The sequence below is a fragment of the Garra rufa genome, chromosome 11 (genome assembly GCF_049309525.1).
Source record: "Garra rufa chromosome 11, GarRuf1.0, whole genome shotgun sequence".
In the NCBI taxonomy this organism is placed as follows: Eukaryota; Metazoa; Chordata; class Actinopteri; order Cypriniformes; family Cyprinidae; genus Garra; species Garra rufa.
The window spans coordinates 35,126,924-35,148,779 of NC_133371.1; the positions used below are offsets into that span (position 1 = coordinate 35,126,924).

At 36.4% G+C, this 21,856-nt stretch overlaps 1 protein-coding gene across 1 annotated transcript in view; it reads right to left on the reverse strand.

Annotated features, from left to right (window-relative positions):
* Positions 1–20,518, reverse strand: part of LOC141345742 (DNA topoisomerase I, mitochondrial) — a 48,272-nt gene extending 27,754 nt beyond the window's left edge. The window contains exons 1-8 of the mRNA XM_073850636.1: positions 20,469–20,518; positions 19,590–19,671; positions 16,561–16,613; positions 15,429–15,554; positions 10,463–10,550; positions 7,598–7,722; positions 7,396–7,511; positions 3,225–3,346 (exon numbers count right to left, since the gene is read on the reverse strand). Coding sequence (XP_073706737.1) covers positions 3,225–3,346; positions 7,396–7,511; positions 7,598–7,722; positions 10,463–10,550; positions 15,429–15,554; positions 16,561–16,613; positions 19,590–19,671; positions 20,469–20,518 — 762 coding nt within the window. The remainder of the gene's footprint in view (positions 1–3,224; positions 3,347–7,395; positions 7,512–7,597; positions 7,723–10,462; positions 10,551–15,428; positions 15,555–16,560; positions 16,614–19,589; positions 19,672–20,468) is intronic.
* Between the last annotated feature and the right edge of the window lie 1,338 nt (positions 20,519–21,856).

A 21,856-nucleotide genomic window follows, 5' to 3' on the forward strand; every position in this document is an offset into this window, starting at 1 on the left:
CAAACTGTTGTTGGATTGTTGGAAGAAGTTGCTGTTGGAGGGTGTTTTGGTACCATTCTTTATTCATGGCTGTGTTTTGGGCAAAATTGTGAGTGAGCCCACTCCCTTGGATGAGAAGCAACCCCACACATGAATGGTCTCAGGATGCTTTACTGTTGGCATGACACAGGACTGATGGTAGCGCTCACCTATTCTTCTCCGGACAAGCCTTTTTCCAGATGCCCCAAACAATCGGAAAGAGGCTTCATCTGAGAATATGACTTTGCCCCAGTCCTCAGCAGTCCATTCACCATACTTTTTGCAGAAGATCAACTGTCCCTGATGTTTTTTTTTGGAGAGAAGTGGCTTCTTTGCTGCCCTTCTTGACACCAGGCAACCTCCCTATTTCCTTGAAGTTCTTTATGATCCTATAAATTGTTGATTTAGGTACAATCTGTAGCCACAATATCCTTGTGAAGCCATTTTTATGCAACACAATGATGGCTGCACGCGTTTCTTTGCAGGTCACCATGGTTAACAATGGAAGAACAATGATTTCAAGCATCACCCTCCTTTTAACATGTCAAGTCTACCATTCTAACCCAATCAGCCTGACATAATGATCTCCAGCCTTGTGCTCGTCAACATTCTCACCTGAGTTAACAAGACGATTACCGAAATGATCTCAGCAGGTCCTTTAATGACAGCAATGAAATGCAGTGGAAAGTTTTTTTTCGGGATTAAGTTCATTTTCATGGCAAAGAAGGACTATGCAATTCATCTGATCACTCTTCATAACATTCTGGAGTATATGCAAATTGCTATTATAAAAACTTTAGCAGCAACTTTTCCCATTTCCAATATTTATGTAATTCTCAAAACTTTTGGCCACGACTGTACAATTTCTTTTTTTTTTTTTTAAGCAGTTGTCTACATTTCAGTGACTAAAAAAGCCTGCCATCTGATCCTTTGCACTGAAATTGCTTTGGGATATGGCCTGTTTCATGACATATAATAACAACAAGTACATCCTACATCAGAAGACACTAAAGATCACCCAAACAACTCTAGAGGACCGAGATCCCCTCACCTGTGATGATCACAGCATCCCTGCGGGGCACAGGAAAGGAGAAAGAGGAGAACGACAAGCGAAAAACGAGAGGAGAGAAAAGTAAGTATGGGATGGAGGGGTCACAGAGGACTGCCATTCGCGTTTCTTTTTTGTCGGCTTATGATTTATTCTTGCACTTTTGCGGTGCTAAATGTCACACTAACACTGATTCACTCTAATCTCTCCTCCTGGGGCTGGTGAAGAGAACCTGCGCCACGGGACCTCACACAAGCAATTTCCTCTGACCTGCCCCCCTCCATCTCCCCATTCTGTCACACACACATACACACGCTCGACCATGAATGGCACCCCTGGGCCATTAGCCGGGGAGCAGAGCCCAGCACAGAGGGGAGGAAAAGAGTAAAATGAGAGGGAAAGTGAAAGAAGGGCCCAAAAATGGCACACGAACAGACTCTTAAACCTCACAGGCCCACAAATCAATTACAACGGATAAGAGCACAGGCACAATCCATGACTCAGTACTGTTGAATAAATCAAATGTTCTTAAATGGCAATGAACTGGCAATCAAGAAAATGGTTACTGTATCTAAAAGTAAAGGTTCACTTCTGTGGCAACAAATGGGACTGTGAAGAATGAATGAATGAAAAAAGTAACCAAATTTACTTTTTTAACTGCTGCTGTAGGATGATTTTTCTTCCAGAGGGTTAAATGTTAGATATACAGCATACATTATTTCAATAAAATGCTTGTATTTAAATAATATACTCATTTTATATTCTACCAATGAAAAAACTATACTTGATATTAAGTTTTGTGAGAGTGGCACAAGTAGGGACCCTTTAAATTCCTCCATTATGAACGTTTATGATTTCTACTATATAGGGATTTTCAAGTTGAAATTGTGTATTATACATAAGTGATTGTATATAGGTCTTTAGGTATGGTAATTGTATATTGAGCTTTAATATTTAAAATAGGGCAACTGACTAATTTTGGCCTATTTTTGTTTTGTAGATCTGGCAACCCTGAAGTGATCTCACCCATGCAAAACTCACTAGCAGACCACTACTGCGTTTTAGGTGACATTGGGAGAAAATTGGAGTGTTTTTCCAAGACATTCCAAGACTGTGGTAGTAGCTTGGGTCTCCCAGCCCCTTTGGTGACCACTGACTTTCATTATGTGGACAAAAATGCATCCAACATGTGCACACAGAAAGCCATTTCTTTTCTGAGCTTCAATGGACAAAAACATAAAATTATGTCAAAATGCCTGTTTTTGGCAGGTGACATCGTAAATAATCTTGAACAGTGTTTAAGACTGAGGTAAGAGGTAATGCATTACAAGTAATGCGAGTTTATTCTAAACACACAGTTTTGTAGTTAGTTATGAGTTGAGCTGCTCTCTGATTACGTCCTGTGGCGCCCAGTTCTGGCGGGTCTCTAATGTGCAGTAATTACCAAATTCTAAGAAGTACATAAACACGCCTCCTCCCTCCCTGCACACTTTTCATTGACCTTGTTTTTCTAATTGCTGTCTGCACTGCACAGTCAATGAATGCGGGTGGACATATTGAAACAAAAAATTCATTATCCACTGAACCTTCACTGAATGGTATTCACCAGTAATAAGTACTAAACAGGTCACAAAATCATTACACATTTAAATGAATATTTTTAAACTAGTGTTTGCTGCAAAAGCTACGCTGGAAGAAAACAGCAAGCAACAAACAGGTTGACACGAAAACACTCACAACGCTTTTCGAAAGCACTATAATAATAGAGTCGGTGTCTCATCACTTGAATTCCTCTCTCGCTCATTCTCAAGATTGACAGTCGGGTACGGGGCGGAGACTGTGCTCAGTGAAGCGAGCAGGGGCTTCCGTGTTATAATAAAACAGTTAAATTGGATTTGTTCATATGCGGGAAGCGAGTTGTCTGGATTAGCATATCAATGCCTTTACACAAATCGTATTTTCAAGAGCATTGAGCACTAAGCAGCACAAAATTAATTCTGCATGATACGCCCCGAGGCCTTCTGGGATGCTGTAAGCTTCATAACTGTTCCGTACTCATAACCTGAAACCCATCCCTCCTAGAGCCTCCATAAACGTGTAACTGTTAAAGCTAGTGGTTAAAGATTGAGCTGGGCTTACAAGTTTCGGACAGGTTTACCTTCCTCCAGTCCTTGAAGAAGTTATTGCGGAAGACTTCTTTTGTGGTGTACTCGTGATCCAGCATCTGAGCAAAGAAAAGTGCCACTTCCTCAGCTGGTAGGCTGAGCTTCACTGGCTTTCCTACAACAAAATAGAACACATGTGACCCTGGACCACAAAACCAGTCATAACACCATACACCATCTGAAAGCTGAATAGTTAAGCTTTCCATTGATGTATGGTAAGGATAGAACAATATTTGACAGAGATACAACTTTTTGAAAGTCAGTAATCTGAGGGTGCAAAAATCTATATATTGAGAAAATTGCCTTTAAAGTTGTTTAAATTAAGTTCTTAGCAATGCATATTACTAATCAAAAATTAAGTTTGTATACATTTACAGTGGGAAATTTACAAAATATCTTCATGGAACATGATCTTTACTTGACATCATAATGATTATTGGCATAAAAGAAAAATGTAGAATTTTGACCCATACAATGTATTGTTGGCTATTGCTACAAACATACCTGTGCTACTTAAGATAATCTTGTGGTCCAGGGTTGCATATTTACTTACTATAAAGACACTAGCATGATAAAAGCAACCAGCTAACAACTAAACATGCTACATATAGCATATAGCAGCTTTTAATGTAAATTAGATGAATGAAATGCAAATTCACTCTCTGACAGCAGGTGGCGCTTATGGAACAGCAGCAATACAGCGTTTAATTGGTTACTACTGTAAACTAAGCAGCTCTGCTTTTAAATACTATATTAATATGCATTATACAGAGATAAGATGAAAACAAAATAGTAGGGATGTAACAATATTATCAATATCATGGTCTCCTGATAATCTTGATATCACTGTGGTCACATGACAATATGAAACGATAGGTCATCCGGGAAAAAGTGTAGATTTTTAAAATATATTTAATCTTATTATTTTAACATAAAAGGTCTTTAATGTTGCATTTTGGGCTTTTATGCTTTGGCACAGTATCTGTCAAACGAACTAAAACCAAAAGCACAATATGGTTTAACCCCTTCATCAAGTCTATTTTGCAGTGTGTTTCAAAGCAAAGTGAAAACTTTGTTCAGGCATTTAGCTTGTGATCCGGTGTTTTCCGCACCTCAGAGTGACACAGTTCACAGTGAATGCAGTGAACTCGTTTATTGCATGTGCTATGAGTTTAACGTGCGTTTAGGAAGGCAATGGCCACCAGCTGTGCTTTATTTTTGCAGCAGATGATTACAGCATTTCACTAGATTTGTAGTGAGACACGTGTTTGTAAGCTTGTTTCAAAATAAAAGCTCTACTGCCATTAACATCAAAGCAAGCGCATTATGAATTGTTGACATCTAGCGGTTTAAATGGGTAATGTTACAGCAGTCCAAATTCAAAATATCTCTTTTAAGTATAGAAATTTGGAAAGAAGTATTGTAATTTCCCTACTGTAGTGTAAAGCAAAAATATTACATCTATGAATTTTACAGTGCAATTGTTTTACAATATATGGCCATTACTGTCATAGAAATAACAATAATAAAAAATGTTATTATTATAATATTGTAATTTATTTGGCTTCTAAAACACCAGTGTGAAAGTAATTTAGACTGAGTCAGTATACCACAACTAAAAAGAGGGTTGAGTCTGCCTATAAAGTTCAGGTACAAGTCTTTTTCTGACTTAACTTTTCTTAGTTAAAAAATGCGTTGGAGCTCTTAATTTTGAACTCTCAAAGTGCATTAAATAGAATCATTTTTTAAGTTTTTTCCAAGTCTTCATTTGTCTTTTTTTTTTTTAATACTGCAATACATATAATATTGTGGACTTCATATCGAGATATTACCGTATTGTGAGATTTAGATTTTGATCCCTAGAAAATACCATCTAAACTTTTCTGAAGATGATCAGTTCCCCCTCAAAGATACATTCATACAAAGCCCTCACTCCCAGTTTAGCATTTAGAATTTTCTTAAAATATTTCACACATCATGAACATCTGCCTGCTACAGTATTTACTCCTCTTTGCGCTCGACTTCAGCATCACTGGTCTTGGTTAATGGCTGGTTTATTTGCCCAGTTAAAGAATTAGTTGTGTGTTATTAATAGCTCTAAAAGTTTTCCAGCCATTAGTCATTAGTATGTAGTTAACAGGGATCTCCTCTCAAATAATTCATGCGGTTTATGTCAAATTCATACCATTGGCTTAAAGGAGAAGTTTACTTTCAGAACATAAATTTACAGATAATGTACTCACCCCCTTGTCATCCAAGATGTTCATGTCTTTCCTTCTTCAGTCATAGAGAAATTATGTTTTTTTTTTTTAAGGAAAAGATTTCAGGATTTTTCTCCATATAGTAAACTTTGATACTTCCAAAATGCAGTCTAAATGCATCTTCAAATGATCCCAGCCGAGGAAGAAGGGTTTTACCTAGCAAAACGATAAGTTATTCATTTATTCTTTAAAGGTGCAGTGTGTAGATTTTTGCGCCATCTAGCGGTGAGATTGTGAATTCCAACCAACGTCTCCCGTCCACCGCTCACCCCTCCCTTTACAGAAGCTACGGTGGCCCACACGGGATTAAGATGTCGCCGTTTTAGACAGCAAAGAGTAATTAGGTTTCTTTTAAAATGTAAATTAAGGAATTATATTTACTTAACAATTCAATAAAACGGTGTTATTGTGAATATTACAGTTACATGTTCATCATTGTGTCAGTGTTTTTCCGCTAGAACAACAGTGATGAAACGCGATCTGTAGAGCAGTTTGTCCGTTTAGGGCTACTGTAGAAACAATACGGCGACTTCCATGTGAGGGGACCCACGGTATATGTAGATATAAACTGATAATTCTAAAGGTAATAAAAACATAATGGTTCATTAAGTAAGGTCTTTATACACCCCTGAAAACATAGTTATGTATACTATATTGCATTTCTGTCTAGAGATCATCTTAAATATTACACATTGCACTTTTAATTACAATTTAAATACTTTTTAACCTCTAACGCTTGTCTTGTCCCTCTCTGCGATGTCAACTTCAAAAATAATTTCAAAATCATCCTACATTGTTCCAAAAGTACCAACACAAAGTGAACATGCAAAGAAGATAAAACACCATTTACAAAAAGGTAAAACAGCAATGTAGAGCGATTTTGAAGTTGAGGGAGAAAATGAGATGGGAGGTTTTCGACATACTCTAACGGTCCTGAACTGGAAAAAAAAAACAGTTCAGGCAAAGCAAGACAAGACGAGCGTTTGAGGTTAAAAAGTATATATATATTTTTACTTAACGTTTCGCTAGAAAGGATAGTTGGGATTGTTTACTGCTGGATTTGGGATCGTTTGAAGCTGCATTTAAACTGCATTTTGGAAATTCAAACTCAGGGCTCCACAGAAGTCCAATATATGTAGAAAAATCCTCAAGAAACTATTTCTTTACGACAGAAGAAAGACAGACATGAACATCTTGAAAGCCAAGGGGCTGAGTACAGTATCTGTACATTTTTGTTCTGGAAGTGCACTCCTTTAACTCCTTTAATTTTATTCTGATAATTCCATATGTAAACAATAGTTAAATTTCTTTATTAGCTTATTTTCTCCTAAAACATAACATAAAGAGTCAAAAGCACATAAACAAGTTATTATTTGCACAGATCTTCTACAGAAGATTGCTGAAGGTTTTTATAACCACGTTGAGATGAGTCATCAGACTCACGTTCCCACAGGACACACTAGCACACCCTGCAAAACGGAGTTTAAATGCATCACGGAGAACCATGGCCTAGGACAAATATAATCAAAACTGCATTTATACGGTACAAAATCCAAATGCTTCCCCCTCTGGGTTATTGTACTAAGATTAATGGCCTGGGCCTTCCGAAACGCACTTATAGTTTAAGAAACGCCTCTCTACGGTAAATGGCAGAGTGGATATTAATAGAGGAAGCTGACCTTAAAGTTTAGCAAAGAGATTAAAGACTCTTCCTGTGCTCTCTGGAGTATGCCTGACACCAACAAAGGAACAGGTCAACCTTGAGCTGGGCTACGTGCCCAAACGGAGAAAATTAAAGAGAACAGCACTGACCAACGAATCTGACCAAAATCTCTCTTTTGAGCATGTTTTGCTTCGAAACGATTCCATGTGATGCATCACTAACATACATCTAAATACATACCGTTATAGTAAAACTTGACATCATCTGGAACGGGTTGATATTTGGGAGGGAAATAAGGGCCTTTGTGTTCTAGAAACTTCCATTTAATTCCATCCTCATACTTCTCCTCTTCCCACCTGTGAAAGTCAAGAAAAGTAGAAAAGAGACAAACAAAACTCTTCTGTCTTTCATAGAGACAAGAAGATGGATGCAGAGAGCCTACCATCTCCATCTTTGTTTCTCCTCCTCTTCCTTCTTCTTTATCTTCAGAGCCCTGGCTGCCTCTATCTCTTCTTTGGTTTTTTTCTTCTTCGTAGAGACAGAATGCCCTCCTTCCTCTTTTATCACCTTTTGACAGGGAAAAAGGGGTCATCACTGCACAGTGATCTGGAGTGTCTGCATTCTGCAAATCTTAGCTAGATAACACAACCTTGGTGGTATGTTTATATTTGCAGTGTTCACAGGGTGTAAGAGCAATGTTCAATGCATCTCACACATGCCAGTACAATTTAAATGGTTAAGCTGAACCAACAAAAAAAAAAATAACACTTTAATTGAACATATCACCTACATAACAACTTTGAATAAACTTTTGGCACAACGTTACACTCAAAAAACTAACAGGAGGTTTAACACTCTCCATGAAACTGTGAAACTGTAAAAACAGGATGTATGTAAAAACAGGATTAATTATGTCTTGCAGTATGGTTCCAAGTTTGTAAGTTTTTAAATGGTAAAACTAGATATAGTATCTCTGTTACAGTGGAGGAATACAGTCGTGGCCAAAAGTTTTGAGAATTACATAAATATCGGAAATCGGAAAAGTTGCTGCTTAAGTTTTTATAATAGCAATTTGCATATACTCCAGAATTTTATGAATAGTGATCAGATGAATTGCATAGTCCTTCTTTGCCATGAAAATTAACTTAATCCTGAAAAAAAACTTTCCACTGCATTTCACTGCTGTCATTAAAGGACCTGCTGAGATCATTTCAGTAATAGTCTTGTTAACTCAGGTGAGAATGTTGACAAGCACAAGGCTGGAGATCATTATGTCAGGCTGATTGGGTTAGAATGGCAGACTTGACATGTTAAAAGGAGGGTGATGCTTGAAATCATTGTTCGTCCATTGTTAACCATGGTGACCTGCAAAGAAACGCGTGCAGCCATCATTGCGCTGCATAAAAATGGCTTCACAGGCAAGGATATTGTGGCTACTAAGATTGCACCTAAATCAACAATTTATAGGATCATCAAGAACTTCAAGGAAAGAGGTTCAATTCTTGTTAAGAAGGCTTCAGGGCGACCAAGAAAGTCCAGCAAGTGCCAGGATCGTCTCCTAAAGAGGATTCAGCTGCGGGATCAGAGTGCCACCAGTGCAGAGCTTGCTCAGGAATGGCAGCAGGCAGGTGTGAGCGCATCTGCACGCACAGTTAGGCCAAGACTTTTGGAAGATGGCCTGGTGTCAAGAAGGGCAGCAAAGAAGCCACTTCTCTCCAAAAAAAAAACATCAGGGACAGATTGATCTTCTGCAAAAAGTATGGCGAATGGACTGCTGAGGACTGGGTCAAAGTCATATTCTCCGATGAAGCCTCTTTCCGATTGTTTGGGGCATCTGGAAAAAGGCTTGTCCGGAGAAGAAAAGGTGAGCGCTACCATCAGTCCTGTGTCATGCCAACAGTAAAGCATCCTGAGACCATTCATGCGTGGGGTTGCTTCTCATCCAAGGGAGTGGGCTCACTCACAATTTTGCCCAAAAACACAGCCTTGAATAAAGAATGGTACCAAAACACCCTCCAACAGCAACTTCTTCCAACAATCCAACAACAGTTTGGTGAAGAACAATGCATTTTCCAGAATATAAGGCAAAAGTGATAACTAAGTGGCTCAGGGACCAAAACGTTGAAATTTTGGGAACTCCCCAGATCTTAAAACTTGTGGTCAATCCTCAAGAGGCGGGTGGACAAACAAAAACCCACTAATTCTGACAAACTCCAAGAAGTGATTATGAAAGAATGGGTTGCTATCAGGCCCAGAAGTTGATTGAGAGCATGCCCAGTCGAATTGCAGAGGTCCTGAAAAAGAAGGGCCAACACTGCAAATACTGACTCTTAGCATAAATGTCACGTAATTGTCGATAAAAGCCTTTGAAACGTATGAAGTGCTTGTAATTATATTTCAGTACAACACAGAAACAACTGAAACAAAGATCTAAAAGCAGTTTAGCAGCAAACTTTGTGAAAACTAATATTTGTGTCATTCTCAAAACTTTTGGCCACGACTGTACAATAGACTAAAAGCTTTTCTCATTGAGATATTGGTGGATCCACATGAGACACAAATATTTACTTTTCCACAGATAAAACTACTTCGAGAAATTGAAGCGCACAGAGGTCTAGTCTGCATTGGGAAAATAGACAACACCTGACCAGAATGAACTCCTGAGGGGCAGCGTGGACTGCATCTTTTCACAGTAAGCCAAAAACAAAACTGTAAACGGTTTCTCCTGGGAATAAGATTTTGAGCTCTGCGAGACAGAAATGTTCTCTAAAACTGCTCTCTGCAGAACAAAAATTACTGTCAACGGTAGAAAGCAACAGTTGTTGAACAAAATGACGGCTTTTCAGCACAGGCAATCGCTTTGTGACATGGTCTTTTAAATCCATCAAATGGGAGGGTGATTGCGAAGCTGATGTTGACCTGCTGATGGCAGTTTAGATGAATAGCAAAAGTTGAATGAAATTACATTTGTGTGATTTGTGTGAAAAAAAAAATGGAAAGTGCTAACAGGCCTGTTAATCATGTGAACTGAAGTTTTAACCGAGAGTACTTTTTTGTTAAAAAAGAAAGAATTTTTACAAAATCAACTCTGCATGATACACAATTACAGTTAATGCAAACTTTACTGATGTATAGTATCTCAGAACTTTCTGACTGTGCCTTTATGTAGTTTGTCTCAGCAGGTGTCCTTTTTTAAAGATTTTTGGTTTTCAAATACCCAAATTACTAGCATTTCAGCAAGCACTCTGTCACTCATTTCTTCTCTCTATAATCAATATATGGCTAATGCACTTTGAGTAAAACCCACCTTTTCTTTTTTTTCCTTGATTTTTTTCTTCTTTGCTGTTGCTGAGTTTTCCTGTCCCTCTTCTGCAACTTTCTTCTTCTTCTTCGACCTTTCAGAGACAAAGTAAGCAGACAATAAATTTAAAATGATAGTTCACCCAAAATGAAAATGCTATGTCCACATCATCAGCTGGAACGCCACTCTCTCATGAATGCAAGTATGACAGTTAGCGCAAGCTAGAGATTGCAGTTTATAAAGTTTTAAATATGGATATTTTTCTAACACGAAGGCATTGATTTGCTTCAGAAGGTCTTTAGTAACCCCGCAGAGCCAAGTGGAGTACTTTTTATGATGGATGGATGGATGCAGTGAATTTTGCTTCAAAATCTCAACACCCATTCACTGCCATTATAAAGCTTGGAAGAGTGAGGACATTTTTTAATAAAACTCAGATTGCATTCGTCTGAAAGAAGAAAGTCATATACACCAAAGATGGCTTGAGGGCAAGTAAATCATGGGATAATTTTTGTTTTTGGGTGAACTATCCCTTTAAGCGTCCTTTTTTTAGCAACACATCAGCATATTAGATAAATGATTTCTGAAGGACCATGTGACAATTAAAAATGGACTAGATTAGTTAGATCTAAATTATAAAATTTCCAAAGTGGTCTTTTCCATATAATGAAAGTAAATGGTGACCATCTTCATTGTATAGACAAAAATCAGCTTTGACACTTATCGGTAAGTAAACGTCAACACAGTAAAGTAAACATTACGGCTCGTCATGCAATGGCAGAGAGGGGCAGAGCAAGCAGAGCTCATTAGCATTTAAAGGAACATGCAACAGAATAACTTGCTCTAAAAAGAGCTGATTTTGACATGGTAAAAGAGTGTTTTTTACACTACCATTGAGAAATTTTCAGAGGTGTAAAGAGTACCCGAAAACCATACTTGAGTAAAAGTACAGATACCTTACTGTAAAAATTACTCCGTTACAAGTTACAAGTCACCAATTCCAATAAGACTTGAGTAAAAGTCTTAAAGTATCCGATTTTAAAAGAACTTAAGTATTTTACTCGTACTGAACGTAGGCTCAAAGAACAAAGAAATGTGTAGGCCCTATAACAAGAAACCGTTTATTTGTGAGAATTTATTTAAATCCTAATATAGAAATGAAATTGAACACCTTAATGTTTCAAAATGGCAGAACAAGTCAGTCTCAGTCAAACTCAAAAACTGTTTAAAAATTGAAAAATTAATTTAAAAGCATTTTTAGTGCATTTAAAATTAAGCATATATTCACTTATTCAGTTTAAAATATTTTATCTTAGCATTCCACAAAGTTTCCAAAAAAAGAAAAGAAAAAAGAATTCACATTACTGATAAAAGTATATAAAATATTGCCTAATGCCCCAAATTATATACACAATACTAGAACACATATTATTCCAAATAAATGTTTAAAGTTGTTTAATGTTAAAACCTTGTTTAAAACAATTTAAAGTAACTGATTATAGCAAAATATAGATTCTAATTATTTGGGATATAAAAGTTTCATAGGATAAAACAATTTGCATTGATTTGTAATGATTTGCCATCCCTCCTGTTTCACATTTTTGAATGAATAGTAAAAAAAAAAAATCCATTATTTCATCTGACAATTCACGATGCCTTGATGGCATAGCCTACAAATATTCACTTTTGCTGATGGAAAAGGGCATAAAGTCTCTGAAAGAAACTTTAAAAGAAAACGCATAGCATCATTACTGTACATTATAACATTACTCACATGGGGATTTTGAATTCCGCACAGAGATTACGTTCACGTTCATGTGGAGTAGTCTCATTTAGCACATAGGTAAATAGCATCCAGTACCTTCAGCACCCTGCAGATGGCCATATCGCCTCTTCCGCTCAAGAAATTACCCATAGCAGAAAAAGATGCCGACTTGTCGCGCACAATCACAATGTAATGAGTAACGGTAAGTGTACGTTCAAATGTAGTGGAGTAAAGAGTACATATATTACATAAAAAATGTAGTCGAGTAGAGAGTAAAAGTTGCTTATATTTTTGATACTCAGTACAAGTAAAAAGTAGCCAAAAAAATACTTAAGTACAGTAACGAAGTCCATTTACTCAAATACTTTACACCACTGGAAATTTTAACCAAAGTATGTTAGACTTCTCATTAAGACCCTAAAGAAACTTTTGAAAAATTTTGAGGTAATTTATCCCTTAGGTAGAAAGTGGCACAGCTTACCCCACTACCTCTATAAATAATAAACATAATAAAGCATGTTATTGGTTTATTCATTCACTAGCTGGATTTCCATCCAAAGTTGCGAATTTAACACAAAACTGAAATATTGCATAAAACATTTGCAAATTAGAGCTGTAATGATTATTTTGGTAATCGAGTAAAAGTAAGGCAATACTAATTAGTTCAAATAAAGTATCAAAAGCAAGCAATCATATGGTTTTATTGAACAAAACAAATGTATTATAAACAGTAGAACTAATGTACATTACGATTTATAACAAATGCCTGCAGTGGGCGACAACAGCCTGACGATTGTTTTTATTATTCGACAAACGCGTTTCCATCTCCCATTATTGGCATTAAAGGATAACTATTTCCAAAATGCAACCTGGGCTGGTTTTTTTTTTTACTGTAAACGAGACCAACTTATATCTAAAAGCATAATTACGACAAACGAGCCGTTTTTTGAGATTGACCGTGATTTCGTTTTGTGGTCAATGGCCGGTGAATGGGAGTTCTAGGGGCATAACTTTGAGCGCATCAAAATCGATATTTTTACAACACTCAGAAGGCTCGACACACCATGAAACTTTGCTCAAAGTATCGCCTGGGCCTCTACACATGAATACGAGCATTGAGAACATTGTGTACACAGAGTTTACTAAAAAGAAAGGTTTTGAACAACTCACTTACACTGTTTGGGTTTCCGCTCGCAGCCATCTTGCCAGTCAAGAAGTGTCGATCTCCGAATGCGAATGAATAGACTCCATAGGACAAAATATTAGGCTTATATGAGGCTCTTTTTACAACTAGAAGGTTAAAGGAACAATATGTAGGATTGTGGCCAAAACTGGTACTGCAATCACTTTCAAAATACTGTAGAACGGTGTATCCCCTCCCCCTCCCCCCTGACTCGAGGTTGCCAGCTAAGCTGCAGGATTCCGCAGGACTGTAGGCTGCTACAAGGAGTTTCCAATGGCAAATGACGAGTCCTACACAATAAGTTTTTTTTCTTCTGTTACTTATGTTTATGCTTCACGAGAGATGTTTTGCGAAGTAATTAGGCGATTAGCCAAATATTTCATAAAGATGCACTTTAATACCACATTTCAGTCGGAATATAGATTGTTTTCATACCCTGCTAGTAGTGCGATATAAAGCTTTTTATGAACGCATTTAGGACGGGCGACCGTGGAAAAAAAACTGTGTACGGCAGCACGGGGCTTTAGCCTTTACCAACAAACATGGTAGAATATAGCATCCAAAAGTCGAGGGTCAATTCCTTCTTTCATTCATTTTTACCGAGGTAACGTTAGGTTACTCAATACGTCTCAATTACGTTTCACATTGCCATAATCGACGTGCTAATGTTGTTTTCCTCAGCGTTTCAGCATAATGACAGAGAAACGGGCTCTGATAATGCATTGATAATGTTAGCAATGACTACTCGCTGTTTCTATTTTCCAATCCAAACAATTCCTTACCTTTTCAATTCGATGACCCCACTCCTCCATATGCGCTACGTTACTTTGCACGAACATATATACCTTTGTTCGACTGTAGTGAATATTTGAAATGTCTATTTACATTAAGTACAAGTAAGTTAGCCAAACAGATGAATCTTACCTGTCCAGGAGAAAATTAGAAACGTTGGCATCTGTCTTCAAATTCGTCTCTGTTTTCAGCCATCTCCATCTGTCAAAGGCATCTCCTATACAAATCCATGTTTTATTTCGGACTTTGTCACGACGTTCTTCGGATTCATAATGAGGTCTTTTAGGTTTCGTAACTTTATACATGTTTTATCCGACTTGTTCATAGCTGCAACTGTAACTAGAGCAGAGCTGGCAACCCGTCTGACGAAACTCTACTGACTTCGTGATTGGTAGATAGCTGGAGGGTGGAGCCTCAGACCAAAACACAAAATGACAACAATAACATCAGTTGAGGGCTGCAACTTGCACTTTTAAATGACAATATCCTGGCAGGACCACTGTTGTCAGTGATATAAGTATTTGAAATGAACATGATTTCTTAATGTCTAGTGACATGTCAGGGCCATTTTATGATTAACTGACATAAATTTCTTACATATTGTTCCTTTAATATTGTTTTTCACTTGCGACAAAACAACAAATTATCCGTGCATTTATATGGAAATATGCTTTAGGAGCTATCCATCCTCGCATTCGGAGATCGACACCTCTTGACTGGCAAGACGGCCGCGAGCGGAAACCCAAACAGTGAAAGTGCTTCAAAAACTTTCTTTTTAGTAAACTCTGTGTACACAAACAATGTTCTCAATGCTCGAGTTCATGTGTAGAGACCCAGGCGATACTTCGAGCAAAGTTTCATGGTGTGTCGAGCCTTCTTAGTGTTGTAAAAATATCGATTTTGATGCGCTCAAATTTATGCCCTTAGTACTTGCGGTCAATGGCCATTCACCGGCCATTGACCGCAAAACGAAATCACGGTCAAAGTTTGTCTCATTTACAGTAAAAAAAAAAAAACAGCACAGGTTGCATTTTGGCAATAGTTATCCTTTAACTCTTGTTTTTATATAAAAAAAGAAAAAGTCAAAAACCACCTCAAGTAAGTGTAAAAACTTTTTTGCCATTTTGAAATTGGCCATTTTTCTCACTCTTTTCTTATAAAATACTTAAAATGCGCATAAAACAGAGAGATGAAAACAGCCATTTCTACACCTAGAAAAGACAAACACTTACAAAGGTGCTTCAGAGGTAGAAGAGGCACCATCTGCGTTATCCACCTTTCTTTTCCTCTTTTTGCCTTTCCCTTTTGTTACAAAGTCTGGATCATCCTCTGGCTCTTCCTTTACATTCACCTGAGAGCTAAAAGAGACAAACAGCCAAAAAACACATTTAAAGGCTGTAAGAACTTCAGCCTAAAAAAAACAAAGGAACAAATATGCATTGACCAATGACAATGACTAAATTACTGTGATTACACAATAATGCTTAATGGCCACTGATGATAATTATATAATTACAGTAATTATGCCCAAGGATAATTGCAGAGAGATGCAAGCTTCAATTTCCATAAAGCATGATTCAGATGTGGTGGGAGGTGAGCAGAGCAAATCAATTAATTACAATTACCATAACAAATGATTCAATTCAGCAGAGAACTTTCCGGGAGAGATTAAGTGTAAAAGAACACTCGGACACCTTCAGTAGTTTTAGAGTCTGACCTCTGTCGCGTAAATCAACCTCCCACCTGCAATCACCAGCGGGACTTGATTTACAAAGCGTCTGATTGTCAAAGTCCCTGATTAGAGATGTACTGTTCTTGTCTTGTCTGAGACAGAAACAGTCAACTAAAGGTTTCAGATAGTCCAAACTTTTATATCTAAAAATCTCCTAATATATCACATTTATTTCTTTATATGAAGTATCATTTCATGTTAAATGTTTGCTTGCGCAGATTTATGCCTCAGGCTCCAGTCTATCCCCCCCCCCCCAGGACCCCCTCCCACCCAGTCCAATCTGAATGCTTTTCACTTATTACTTTTCTGACATGCCACAGCTTTTTTTCCAATAAATAAATTAATTTTCTGAAAGACAGCCAATGTAGCGAGAAAATCGGAATGGATATTGTCCAGAACGGCACACATTCAAATCATCAGAATTAATTTTCATCAACTCCAAAGGCAAGAAAAAAAAAAAAGTATGATTGCATATTTGAATCGTAAATGGATTAAAACTCATTTCCAAGTGCAGCTGCTGGCTGCTGATGCCATTTCTCTAAATCAAAAGTCTGAATCTGTGAAACTGCATGTGCAGTACTGGCTACTAAAAATACCATCACATGTGACACAGCGATCTCAGTGTACTGTACCTTCTGTCACCATTGTCTTCAAAGTCCATGCTCTCCTCTTTAGGCGTTTTCATCTGAAATATAAAACATGACATCGAGCTGATTGAAACTTTTTTATTGTTTTCCCAAAAATGTATTAATTGTGTTATAAATTCAATTAAATGCGTGTTTGTTCATATATGTATGATTGTGTAAATATCAGGTTATCTGCAGGATTTTACAAATCAAATTCAAAGTCTTAAGGCATTTTTTAAGACAATAATAATAATAATAATAAAATTCATATGTAATGGGCAGGGAAAAGCAATGTCTATAGTAACATCCTAAACAGTAAAATGATTGTAAAGAATTTGATTTAAACAACTTTATAGTTCAAATACAGGTTTCAACAATGTGCATACAAAAATTTATAAAATTTATTAAAAAATATTTTATGCTCACCAAGGCTGTATTTATTTAGGCAAAAATACGTAAAAACAGTAATATTGTGAACCAATTAAAACAGTTATTATTAACAGTTTTCTATTTCATTATATTTTAAAATGTACTTTATTTTTAAAATTTCAGCAACTATTGTCACATGATCCTTCACAAATATTCACAAAATACATTACCAGTCAAAAGTTTTTGAACAGTAAGATTTTTCATGTTTTTTAAAACATCTGCTCACCAAGCCACATTTATTTGATCCAAAGTACAGCAAAAACAGTAAAATTGTGAAATATTTTTACTATTTAAAATAACTGCTTTCTATTTGAACACATTTTAAAATGTAATTTATTCCTGTGATCAAAGCCAAATTTATTCATTAATGTCACATAATCCTTCAGAAATCATTCTAATATGCTGATTTGCTGATTAAGAAACATTTATTATTATTATCATCTATCTAAACAGTTGAGTACATTTTTTCAGGATTCTTTGATGAATAGAAAGATCCAAAGATGAGCATTTATCTGAAATCAAAAGCTTGGAGTCAGTATAAAAATTAGGGCTGGGCGATTAATCGAAAAGTAATTGAAATCGACATTCAGAACCTATAATCGATCAAATTTTTCCAGGTCAATTATTTCAATTACTTTCCCTACTGTGTGTGGAGTCACGTAACCCAGCTCCATTAGGCTACGTTATTCCGCCGACGTGTCGATGGAGAGCTTAAGCAGTATTTATACAGTAAAAAGTATTTACAGGATATACAATAGTAATTTTATTTAGAAAACATACTGCTTATTTTCTACTTTTAATATTTATTATTATTTTATAAATAATTTATTTTGTTTCCAAAAGTGCAAGTTATTTATTTTCACTAATTTAAGAAAAATGTGACTTCTCGTTTTAAGCAATGTGTGCTTTAATTTCAGTTGTTCAACACTGATGTTCAATAAATAATCATAGATAGTAGATAATGTGTGCACCCTTCATTCAAAAATCTCTCACTTGTAATATGTGCGCATATTTACTGTACAAAACTTGTCAGTGAACTATGAGGGCAAAAAAATAAATATTATTTCAATATAATTAAATATAATTTTATTAATGAATAAAATAATCGTTCATTAATCGTAATCAGGTTAAAATGTTCAATTAATTTTGATTTTAGGCCAAATCGCCCAGCCCTAATAAAAACTATAAAAATTAACTTTTAAAGTGACGATAGACATTTATAATGTTACAAAAGATTTCTATTTCAGATAAATGCTGTTCTTCTGAACTTTCTATTCATCAAAGAAACCTGAAAAATTTATATTCAGCTGCTTTTAACATAATAACAAATGTTTTTGAGCACCAAATTAGAATATTAGAAAGATTTCTGAAGGACCATGTGACTGAAAAAATCAGCTTTGAAATCACAGGAATAAATTAAATTTTAAATTATATTAAAATAGAAAACAGTTATTTTTAAATAGTAAAAATATTCCAATTTTTGTTCCACTGTACCTTCAAATAAATGCAGGCTTGGTGAGCAGAAGAGACTTCTTTGAAAAAAAAAAACTTCTGATCTGAAAAAAAATCTTTTGACTGGTAGTGTATGCTGATTTGGTGCTAGAAAAAGATTTCTTCTTGTTAACTGTGTCTAATATTTTTGTGGAATCTGTGTTTTTTTCTGAATTATTTGATGAATAGAACAAAAGAACTGCATTTATTGGACACCCCAACATTGTAAATGTCTTTTATAGTCACTTTTGCTCAAGTCAATCAACGTGTCCTTGACGAAAATTAAAGTAATTATTTCTTCCCAAAAATCTATACACATACAGTCTAAATCAAATGACTAAAATCAAAAACAAGTTTCAAGCAACCTACTTACCGACTTGACAAGGACATTCATTTCTAATTCCACCTTATTCCACTGCGCAAGTACTAGTAACACACTATTAAGGTGGCAGGTAATAAATAAAGAAGAGGCAATACATGGAAATATCAAAGAGATGAAGAAGCTCCAGAAGCCGCATTATGTTAATGTAAAGGTGCGGGGGGAAAGTAGGGCTATTTGTGGGTTTGACGCACCGCAGGGAAGCCCAGTCTAATCAATGGCTTACAACCTGCTATCAGGGAAAGCCATCCAGATCACTTGAGGCCAAACCGGAGCCCGAAGCTGTCATGGAGAATCATACTCCTCTACAAAAATATCAGCATGGCTGGAAGTAGGTTGCATTAGAGAACAGACTTGCATAATGGCAAAATACTATTACTATCGTTCACAGATAACGAGTGGTTTGTGCAGCCGCCCTGACGATGGAAGATTGCACTGTTTGCTTCGCTCTGCGTAACAGTCCATTCTCGTTACATCTCAGTTTTGGCAACCTATGAATCTGACATCCCGATCAGAGACTTGATCGCTCGCTGACTAAAAGCTTTTAGGTTATGCTCTGTGTAGCAGTCTGTTCTTGTTATATTTGGGTCTCTGTAACCTACCAGGCTCTGAATGATATGTCTGCATAAATATCCCTTTACAGCAAAGCTAACAGGGCCTCTTAATTAAGCCGGACTTGAAGAGAGAATCCCAGGGGCATGACGAAAGAAAATTAATGGTGACATTGAAAAACTACCTTCCTGTGTGTTTTCTCCTTCCCTTCATGCTGAGGCTTCGCCTTGCCTTTGGCCTTTGCTTTCTTTTTCTTGGGCTTTACTCTGTGGAGGAACAAAAGATGATGATGAGAGGAATATGACAAACGTATATGAGAAAAGACGACAGCGACGAGGGGGGACATAAAAAGGCCATTAGTGCTCAAGAGTACCGAATCCATATTATCGCTTTACAAATAAACTTCTCCCTTCATTGGAGTGTGTGACAGCCTGCCAGCAGGCCTCGTCACAACAGGCTGCTGTCAGCAACACTTACAGGTGTCTTAGTCTTTCATCAGATTAATTACAAATGCCAGAGACGGATGGATGTCCCCAGCATTAGCGTGCCCATATAACGCATTAGATATCAAAGTAAAATAATTTATTCATAAAGAAGATGGAGTACAACTCTCTGAATAATGAATGCAAGCTCTTTGGCACTCACTTCACACTTGGTTAGATTTACGATTTCTGGTGCACATCATTTGTTTGGGAGGCTCAATTTGTCTCCATCTTTCGCAGTAACACGAAAGGCGTTTCCTGCTGCAAAGTGCAGCGCTGTGTATAATAATGTGCAGCTGTTGTTTGTGTTGCCATTAAATCGTGCTTATTCTCAGTTGAATAACAAATATTTAGCTCACTTGTACGCTCACATACAAAATTCCGAGATGCATTAGAGGCGTTTGAATGGAGTGTGTGCCAGGAAGGCACAATTACAGGATGGAAGTCAGTCAAGATCAAGGCTTCTTTTACCTAAAGTGCATTTGGACAAGTCTTTGAGGATGTGATGGGATCATGTGAATGGACATGCAGTGCAACATTTGTTTTTGATGTATAAAGTGGTGTATTGTAATGTTACTCACACAAGTGCATCTTCACTCGAGCTTGGATTATCTTTCAACTCTTTTTCCATGGTTTGCCCGGAGTTGGAGTCTTCTGCCATCCCTAAAAGTTGATGCCAAAAATTAAGTTGAATTTACTAAATTCAAATTTCACTGAAAGGAGCCCTTGTGCAAAGTAGTCGTCTTAAAACGTTCATAAACTTAACAAAAGAAGTTAATTTAGCATGCTAAACAGGAATATTTGCTCTGACATGTAAATCAAATCAAAAAACATCAAAGCAATGCCTGCAAATCCGCAACGTAACAGTTAACGTTATATATTACGCGTTTGTTATTAATCCGCGTGGTTTTTAATCATACAGACCCGCTGATTTGAGGTTTTGGAGTCGTTATATTTCCAGTGTGACTGTAAAATTACCTGGTGGTTCAACGAATATGAATTTAAAATGGGTATTAAAACCGTATGTGCGTTGAAATTTCGTTGACCCTTCGACAGTATAAAAGCTGCTGTAGGAGTTTGGATCACTAGCGACACCAAATGGAACTGATGAAAAAAAAAAAGCTTTCTAAACAGGTTTCCCTAAATACTCCGATTGGTCAGACAAAATAGTATTCCCGCCTCAAACCCACGCTATTGGTTGATTTTGGCAGAGAGCTATCTCTTTGTTTTCTGATTGGCTAACACTGCTGTCACTTATTCCACAGTAACCCCACTAATTAGGAAGACGAGGCATTTCTCCTGACAATATAATTAAAACAATATTTAATAATATAATTAATTATTATAAAATAGTTATATATGTTTTAAAATATTATTTGTTGTGGTCTGATGACCGTGCATGGCAAGGCAAGATTTTAACTAATAGATATATACGTTGTTTAATAAGAGTACAATAAGACGATTGTTATGAAATGTGTAAATATGCACACGGAAATATGTTATTAAATATAAACTAAATAATTTTCATACATTTCTAGAAGAGAAACAACAATAACACCTGTTATTGCTCATCTAAAGTTAATCTAAAAATCCATTTTATATAATACACGCAGTTGTATGACTGCACATACATTGCATATAATTTATGTATTTATTGATACATATACACTACCAGTCAAAAGTTTTAAACAGAAAGTTTTTTTAAAGAATTTGCTCACCAAGCCGGCATTTATTTGACCCAAAATACAGCAAAAGCAGTAATATTGTGAAATATTTTTACTAATTAAAATAACTGTTTTCTATTTGAATATATTTTAAAATGTAATTTATTACTGTGATCAAAGCTAAATTTTCAGCATCATTATTCCAGTCTTCAGTGTCACATGATCCTTCAGAAATTATTCTAATATGCTGATTTGATGTTTAAGAAACTTTAATTATTTAAAAACAGTTTAATTTAATTTATTTC